At 32.4% G+C, this 9,992-nt stretch overlaps 1 protein-coding gene across 1 annotated transcript; it reads right to left on the bottom strand.

Moving 5' to 3' along the window:
* Positions 1–3,250: 3,250 nt before the first annotated feature.
* LOC115880565 (cathepsin L-like) lies at positions 3,251–4,603 on the bottom strand. Its single transcript, XM_030897797.1, has 2 exons — positions 4,598–4,603; positions 3,251–3,809 (listed from the first exon to the last, which is right to left on the bottom strand). The coding sequence occupies exons 1-2, from the start codon at positions 4,601–4,603 to the stop codon at positions 3,453–3,455; spliced, it is 363 nt and encodes a 120-aa protein (XP_030753657.1). The 3' UTR covers positions 3,251–3,452.
* Positions 4,604–9,992: the final 5,389 nt, after the last annotated feature.

The following is a 9,992-nucleotide window of genomic DNA, read 5'->3' as shown; positions in this document are numbered from 1 at the left end:
GAATGCTTAAACACATTATTTTTTACTTATTTTAGATAGACTAATTTAGAATGCTATCAATGTGAAACAAATACAATCCTAGAAATTTTCAATTGAGATTTTTTTACAATGATTTTTTTATTTGAATTTTCGTTTCAAACAGAGAGCATTCTCAAATTTATAAATAAATATATATTTAGTTGTAAAATTAAATGGACAATATTTTGTGTTTAAAAGTACAGGGTGGCAATTTGAAAACGAACAGTATTTAATATTGCCTCTACCGATGATAGTATGAAAATTTGGCGAAACCATTGGCGTAACTACGGGGGTGCCCGGGGGTGCCGCCCCCCCCTCCCGTTACTGCTGGGCATCCCCCAAAGTAATTTTGAATTATGACTCTTGGCTACGGATTAATTTTTATTTGCTTGTGATGTAGTAAAAATGAGGTTTTCTAGTTTTGTTTAGTTAATATTATTTTGTTGTGTTCGAAAGTGTAAAAGAAATAGGGGTGGCCATTTAAAATTTTAGGGTCGGTGCCCTGGGGGTCAAAGGGTTGAAAGTAACACGACAACAAATGCCTCAAAGGTTGTCCCCCTTGATATGTAAATTGACGTATTTCGCCAAATTTTCATACTATCATCGGTAGAGGTAATATTAAATACTGTTCATTTTCAAATTGTCACCCTGTATATGCCAAACATATAATATTATCTACTATGAAATAATAAATCATTGCGAGAAATATTTAAATAGTACTTATGACAACAAATTTTAATATTTAATATTGTGTCTCCTATGATATATCACACAGTATCAAGCTATTCACTAAACTGATTATTTATAACATTTAACATTAAATAATATTGTCCATTTATTTTTTACTACTCTATAATCTAATATATCCAGTAGATTATTTCCTAGTATATCATTATCGTAACAAAATAAATATTTTGACATGCATTAAGTACAGTATGATATATGAAATGTATTATTTTATTGCAGTTAGTTTTTAGAGGGATGTATAGATAGATAAGATTGATATGTTTTTTCATTTAGGGAAAATGGTCTGTTTTGCGAGTTAATTCAATCAAAAAGTTGTGATTAAAAAAAAAGTTCAAAAGTAAATTTTTATCAAAACCATCTAATGATTTTTTATCTTGTACTTTACTGTTTGAAGAACCATATTTAATAAACATCTGTATATATTTTTTAATTCTGCATTTTACGGAATAACAATATACAGGGTGGCCCAGAAATAAATGCAGATATTTTAAGGGGTGGTAGATCTGGTCTTAGATAGAAACATCTTCTCTCTTTACCATTTTTAAAATATATTAAAACAATCGAGGCAACATTTTGAGAACCGCTGGCGATAACCGGCTATTAAGTGATTTTCACGAGGTTTTTCAGCTATATAAACAAGTGGCACTAAAAAGTTTTTTAAAATTTCCCGGAAAATGTCAAGAAAAATATAAAATTTTCAACAATTTTTTCTCCAAAAAATCTCATAGGCGTGTTTCTGCGCCGAAATATACTACCAGTTAAAATATTTGCACTTATTTCTGGGAATCAAATTTTGAATACCCTCTCCAATTTAAGATTACGATATTTATAATAAAGAATTGTATCATGATAAAGTAAGTACAGACCAACTGTAGTTTTTCATTTGGGATGATTCTTGTTTGCTTTTAAAAAAATGTTTCAATTTTTTTGATTTACTTATTTCTCTTTCTGAGACTATTAAAACAAATGTAATAGTAAAACCTAGGATTATGTAAAGCGACCAAGAAGAAAACCAAAACTGCAATAATATACGATGTGTTCAATTAAAAATTTCACTCTTACACACTCACATTTTTTTGAGATACGCTGTTCAAGTGAACATATTTTTGTGAAATACTCCCTAGTACACTATACAGGGTGCTAGAAATTCGAAGTACGAGCATTAGTATCTCGGAAACCCTAATAGATACGAAGATGGTTAAATCGGAACCAAGTTGCTCCTTGGGACGTTCACCAAGATGCCAACAAAAAAGTTTTAAAAATTTCAAGGAATGCTGAGTTTTTTGGAAAAAACGGATTTTTTGAAAATTAATTTTATTTTTTCCTGTTGTTACCTTTTAGAAAATCAAAAAACTAATTGCATATTTTCATAGCCACTTTATTAGGGCTATCTGTTAGTATTTTTAGATTTTCAAATTAGCTGATAATTTGTGAGATACAAAGGCCAATTTATTTTTTTTTAAATACGGACCTGCATTTTTTACTTCAAGTTTTGAAAGAACTTCATCTCCTGAGCACAATGATATGCCACACTTGATACTTTTTTTTTGTTTTGGGTACTTTAACAGGGACTTTTAACTTTTTAATTATTATTTAAAATATTTAAAATAATTTAATAATTAAAGTCCGACTCTGGTTTTTTAAATGATTTAGTCTGATTTCATCGCGACAGTATTGATCAGCGCCGATCAGCGCTAATTAACATTAAATAAGGAAAATCGAGTCAATTGAAAGATTCAAATAAATAATATGCAGGTCAGCAATTTAAAGATATTATTTTTAACTTTTTTTATTGTGAATTTGAAATCTCAGTGTACGATCTAATAATATGCATAATATTAATCGTAGTTATTATAAATAAACCAACTTATACAAACTAGTTTCCAATGCTCTACATGTTCGAAAAGGTTACCACCCTCCCTAATGCATGAATTTATGTTTTGTTCAATCCGTATTTATAGCTTTTTGAACATAACTTCTTATACTTCCGAATGCATTTTGTACTCTTTATTGTAAATGTTGAATTGATTTCACTTTACAAATGACGCCATGTAATGCCCCCTTAGTTATTGCATTTAATATTCCGTATTCAATGTTTTATCCCACGTCACTGTTAAGTTTGAAAGCTTCTTAATATTGTAATGATGAATAGATTAAATATTAAAAAAAAACCAGAGCCGGACTTGAAATTAGTTTAAATAAATTTTGTACAAAAGCCCGAAAAAAAAATTGTGTGGCATATCATTGTACTCAGGAGACCGAGTTATTTCAAAACCTGAAATAAAAATGCTGGTCCGTATTTAAAAAAATTAAGTTGGCCTCTGTATCTCACAAATTATCAGCTAATTTGAAAATCTAAAAATACTATCAGATAGCCCTAATAAAATGGCTATGAGAATGAGCAATTCGTTTTTTAATTTTTTAAAAAGTAATTTCCAAAAAACTCAGCAATCGTTGAAATTTTTAAAACTTTTTTGATGGCATCTTAGTGAACATCCTAAAGCACAACTTTGCCCCAATTTAACCGTGTTCGTATCTATTACGGTTACCGAGATACCAATGCTCGTACCTCGAATTTGTAGCACCCTGTATACGATAAGAGATAAGAGTCTGTGTTTCTAGTCTTTCTCTGTGTTATTCTGAATGAATCTACTGGATATTATTAGCTATTCGTCTTTTAATGTTGATTAGACTAACGGATATGTAGCCTGATTGGCTATACCGCAATGATTATTAGCCTCCTTCGCCATCTTGATGTACCCCCCGATACCCCACTGGGCTCCGTACGAATTCTTGACCATCCAGTACTTTTGGCCGTTGGGTTCCTGCCCGTAACCCACTATAAGGACCGCGTGGTTCACGTCGTCTTGTCCGTTGCCACATTCGGGATCGTAGTAGATGCCGTCTGAGTAGAATTGGAACCCTTCCCTGCTGGCATCGATGGCTACTGCGATGGGTCCCTGGGTGGACACGGCTATTTCCATGCCTTTTTCGTCACCTTCGGCAATGTTTACGTAACCTATGAGAAAATTGACATAAATATTCTATTTATTTAATATTTAGAAAACAAATATATTTTCTATCAATTAAACTTTTAGTTAGGTAATCGAGGGCGCGGTTTTTAAATTATTGTTGCCAACCATGGATATATTCGGCGCGTAAAAAGTGGACAACGCTGTGCCGGTCAAGCTTAATCACGTAACTAAAAGTTTATTTGGTATGAACTGTACGAGAGTTGTATCCGTTCTCGAAGTGTTTCCAAAAAGATGGTGGCGACATTTGTTTTAAAAGCGTGTCATGTAGCAACAATTCCTATGCAAGATCAAAGAACTGTTACTGCTGATTGATACATATCATTGTGAATAATCGTATGCATTTTTAATTATACGTCGTTAAATTACATTATGTTTATGTATTATTCTTAGTGTCGAATGAAATTTATCTATTTTAAATAGTAAATTTGTTGTATGGTTTTCAAAACAGTTATAGATTCTTCAAATTATAAATCAAATCAAGATTTGTTACTAAAACAAAAAGACAGTAACATTCAAAATTTACAGATCATTAGCCTCAAACTAAGCCGTGCAGTATTAAAAGAACCTTTGTTTCACCGCAGAAAAGATTATTTAAACTGCTCGTCTTTTGCACTTTATAAAACCCCAATAAAATAAGCGAATCTTCGGAGCTTTTTGACGAACACGCAGTCGAGCCTAATATGTCTGAATGTCATTTAAATAAATAATTTCGGGTTTCGCGAGGAAGCCTAGAACAGACCAACCGAAAAACCAATCCTCAACGACGAATGATCCTCCACCAAGAGTTACTTACTTACTGTCATTACTCGCTGACGAGTATTTGACACGCATCAGAAGATGGTTACGCAAGGCGTTTTCTTTCATGAGCTTTTCTGTGACTAAAAAGCCCGATACGTGATGTTATCTCTCTTCCGCACTCCGGACATTCAAAAATCTCATTACTTTGTTGCCTCTTTACTTTTTGGTTGTCATTGTTAACTGAGTTTACAATTTTCCTCCATTGCGTTATATTGTGCGCTGCTTCCTCCCACTGATGCTGCATACTTATCCCCTTTAAGTTTTCATGGAAAACATCTTTGTATCTTTTGAGTTGTCCACCCGGTTTCCTCTTACCCTCTACAAGCTCACCGTAAAGAAGAGATTTCGGTAGGCGGTTTTCTTGCATCCTGCATACGTGGCCGGCCCATTTTAAGCGGGATTTAGTAATCATGACTTCAGCGCTGTTGCAGCTTGCTTTTTCAAGGACTGATACGTTTGAGACATGGTGGTACCATTTGATTCTTAACAGTTGTCTAAGTTGTCTCTGTTGCAACTTGTTTAATGCGTTCATGTGTCGGCGGTACGGCACCCAGGTTTCGCTTCCATATAACATGGTATGGTGGGGATTATTATTGCGCGGTGCACTGCAAGTTTCGTTTTTGTGCTCAAGTCATGATTGTAGAAAACCCTAATTAATTAATTAATTTCCAGAGTGCTCTTGGGGCGCTGCTAATTCTGTGCTGAATTTCAGCGTCGATATTGGCCTTTTCCGAAATCAAACTGCCGAGGTAATTAAATTCCGCTACGTATTCCAATAGTTCTTCTCCGATTTTTATAGAACTGTTATGATTTTCAGGAGGAGTGCACATGATTTTAGTTTTATCGACGTTCAGCTTAAGTTCCAAAGTCTCGTATGCCCAGGCAATGAATGTCCCATATGTGTTCAGCATTTCCTTATCCTATTGAAGTTTCCTTCCGTATTGAAGTTCTGTGATAAATTTTATACGTGTTTTTGCCCTGAGTCTTTTTATGTTGAACAGACCGTCGTCATACCTGTATCTGACACCAATCCCTCTTACCTGCAGTTTGCTGTCCACTACGATAGAGAGCGCTGCGCTGCCATGAATATATTGAATAGGAGAGGAGCTAGGACACATACCTGCCTAACTCCTGTATTTGTCACACAGCTCGAAAACCGATTGAGTTTCTAAAGCAAGATAACATCGAATTGTTGGACTATCATAGGGTACCCAACCTAAGTCGTAACGACTTTTTACTTCCCTAAAAAAAATCTAATGATCAAAGGTCCAGTCCCCAGAAGATGCAGGCAGCGACTTCCAAAACGCAATTTTGAAAGCACGAATAACAAGCGAGTGGAATAACTGCTTTCATAATTGGTTCCAACGGATGCAAAAATGCATTCCCCTTCGTGGAGAATACTTCGAAAAACAATAGTGTGTGATAGTGAAAAAACTTATCTACAGTTTTTTTTTCTACCTCCATGTGCAAAATATAAAAAAAACAACCCTGTATAGTATAGATCAGAGGAGCTTTGCCTATTTTGACAATTCGTGTATGGTAACTATCGACATAAAATCATCATAACGCTTGAGCTCAAACCGCAAACTATTCGTTAGACAGCCAGTCGACTTCGGTAGCTGTCATTTTAATTTGCACCTAGGTAATTTGTATTTCCTGTCATTTTTTATATGTAGTCTGTGAAAATCTTCTATGACTCTTTAGATTCTTTAGACTTTATTCTGCTATACTAATTATACTAATAGGATTACCAGACGTCCGGATTTTTATTGTGTCCGGGTGGGTCCGGGCGGATATTTGATAAACGTCCGGATTTTAATGTTCCATTTAGAAATGTCGACGTAATGAAAAATAATAAACTAGTTTTAAAAAATGTACCTGATGGTTATTAATTTAAAAAAGTAGATAAGTACAGCAGTGTACATTTATTGTTTTACTTTGCAAGTTTTAGAGTCGATTTATTTTCTATAGAATAAAATATAGAATATTCTAGATTGATGGTGTATTTTGTAAACTAATAATAAAAATAGGATTCCGTTCGTCAAAAAAATATAGCAGAAAGTTGAAAATGTTAACCGATGTATTTGCTTTTATTATAATTATTGTATAACCGTGATTAAAATAAATAATGACCGTGATTAAAATAATTTGACCGTGATTAAATTGAATTTGACCGTGATTAAATTGAATTTGACCGTGATTAAAATAAATAATGATAGTTTTATTTATAGTAGTAGAAATTTTCTACAAGGTATACAACCCTGTAGAACAAATTATTGGTGTTTTAATAATAACAGGTAATTATTTAAGTTTCAATTTAATAACTATCTTTTTGAAATATTTTGTTATAATGTATAGTACAAATTAAAATACTTGAAAGGCCTTAACCTCAACAGAATGATGGAAGAACGAGAACCTTCATTAAATTTTAAGTCTATGATTGAAAATTATCCATACCTTTATATATATAAATAGACTTAAAATTTAATGAAGTATAGACTTAAAATTTAATGAGTATTTGGAGTATAAAATAAAAATGTCACTCTGAAAAGAATGACATAATATGACATGTCAACTTTTCGTACCTATATGGTTTATTTAAAATTCTACCATGCGGTTCTTAACGACATTTTGACTCGAAATATGAAGTGTGTGGTATCAAATTATTCGTAAAAAAATGCTTTTTCCAAATATGCTAATGAGCCACCCTCATTCCGTTTGAAAAAGTTGAGATATGATTAAAAATACGATTTGGGCATCTTTTAACCAGCCAGGACAAGACACAAAAAACATTAGACGATCAAATCTATTTTTCCAATGCTCCTTGATTAAAAATTAGTGATTTTTAACACAGCCATGGCACTCTAGATTGAAATTTAAAATTTATTTTTTTTTAAGCGAGAATGTGAAAAGTTGACATATGATATGTCATCACTATTCAAAATGACATTTTGTATCAAATAAAGTAAAAAAATATCGATGGTGCCATTTAAAAATCAAAAGTTGTAGTAATTTCCGGTGAAACAGGAAGTGACCGAAAACAATTGAATACACGTCAATCAATCCCTAATTTATGCCATATACTAGCATAACAAATCTCGTTTTTTATCTAAAAAAATAAAAGTTACAGGGGTGAGCCACTTTTGAGACGCATCCGGTATATTCAAATAAAAAAAATCTTATCAACCGTTAAAAAAAATTTTACCGTTACTAAATTATTTATTTTTTTGTAATTAATTATCCTGTATATTTGAAACAATGCACTGCATATCTACTGTATAGAAGAACTATAGGTAGAAAAATAATAACAAATAAAAAAAATACATCCGTACGTTTCTTGGGTCTAATACTTTTTAGATAACCCTCGTATGTTTATAAAAAAATATTGACAAGATGGCAAAGAAAATGTCACATAATCAGACCAACAGTAACGGTTAAGAAAATAATGAAATTTTGATAAAAAAAATACGTACACAATTGTAACGAACAATATGTACATTGTTTAAAGGTCATAATTCCTCTTGATTGTACTAAATCATCCATTATTTGCAAAATTCAAGGACGCCATACACTGATTCAGAATTAGACCGTAGGTTTAACACATTGACAACGGTATTTTTAACTGATTTCAACAATAATGTTTGTTTTTAGTTCTTAATTATACACAGTGATTTCCTAAAATAACTTATAAGAAGAATATAGACCGATAGAAGTCATGCGATTTTTTCTAGTTTCGATATTTGACATCATGTATGGCAGCACTGGAGAAAAAACGAATATATTTCTAGATATAGTCTGTCCAAGGATCCCTGACTGTGAGAGCTGTGTCTGTCATTTTAATTTATGGTCTAATTGTATTTACTGTCATTCTTTTGATGTTGTCTGTCAAAATCTTCCCTGAATCGTTGGACAAACTATGGGGTATTCCTATTTATTCTACAATTACTGGTTTTATTTAGAGGTAGTAAATCTAAAGCTTCATTCAAAACCTCGCAATTAGTGGTTCCAATTACACTTAATACTTTTTAATTTACGTTCATTCACAATGTTTAAAAAACACCATTAAAATTAATAGAATATCCTAGCAACAGCTTGCGTTAGTCAGTTGTATCCAAAGGTTGTATCCATCCATAGAGAAAGCCTAATATTTATCTTATAAAACAACTTTTGATTTCTAACCCACACTTTCTCTTGGAGGAAGATAATCAAAAGCTAAAATGACATTTCTGGCAAATTTTGAAGTATAATTAGTGGAAAAGTTAAAAGTTTGATAACTTTTTCTACTAATTAAAAATGAACCACCAATTTTGACGTTTTGAATGCTTACATTTAAATTAAAGGAACAAACTTCTACGCTAATTGAAACCACTAATTTATTCCACTAATTGCGAGGTTCTGAATGAAGCGGTATTAAAATATTCTTTGATGAAGCTTAAAAAGTATATTGTGTCAGAACTTAAATTTATAGTAACATTATTGGCGAACTCAATTAAAAGCACAGATAAAAGACTGCAAAAAAGTTTTTTGTGCCGCGTGCGGTAGATCTCAGTCACAAATTGAGATACATAAGGGGAAAAAAATCTCTGGTAAGTAAAAATAAGCGATTCCAATAATTAAAGTTTTAGTTACGTAATCGAGGGCGCCATTTTTAAATTCATTGTTCCCAACCATGGACATATTCGACGGCGGGCTGACTAACTGGAATTTAAATTTCGCACTGGGGACACAGGTGGTAGCTCCGCTACAAAAATGTCAAGTTGCCACACAAGTTATTACCTGACATCGTCATTCGTTTTGACATTGTAGTTTTGTATTACGAGTTTTTGGTTTAAATGAATTCAGACTTGGGTCGAATACTGAAATCCGTTATTCGAATATGAATCCTGAATACTGTATTCTAAATTGTATTCGAATACTCAAGATTCGAATATAAAGAGAAAAAAAATATTCGAATACCGCTGTATTTGAATACCTGGATTCATTTAAATATGAATACTTTTTGAATATTCCAACAAAAAAAACATATCCGTACTTTAAACTTGATTTTTATTTATGTGCTTAAGTTATAAAAATCTGGAACACAATAAGGTAACAATAAATAACTGTACATATAGCAAAAAAAAGCTTATCTTCTTAAAAAAATCTTAAATAATAAATAAAACAACAACAACTTTTTTTCCTGATAAAGAACGGACATTAAAATAGTCAGGAATTAGCCTCTGTCTTTTTGCGCACTCTTGCTCATAATCCAGTCGGACGAACCTCCAACGGCTCCAACAAACGGTTCTTCTGGCTCTGAACCATCAGAAATGGTTTCCCAGGTGACGATATCTTTCTCCATCGGTAATCTGCAAAAAAATCTCTTTACGTTAAATTTATAATATGACAGGTGAA

Source organism: Sitophilus oryzae, unplaced genomic scaffold (genome assembly GCF_002938485.1).
Source record: "Sitophilus oryzae breed Bouriz unplaced genomic scaffold, Soryzae_2.0 scaffold_1635_pilon_pilon, whole genome shotgun sequence".
NCBI classification, from domain to species: Eukaryota; Metazoa; Arthropoda; class Insecta; order Coleoptera; family Curculionidae; genus Sitophilus; species Sitophilus oryzae.
Note: the sequence above shows the minus strand (reverse complement) of the source record. Positions and strands in the feature narration are given on the sequence as shown.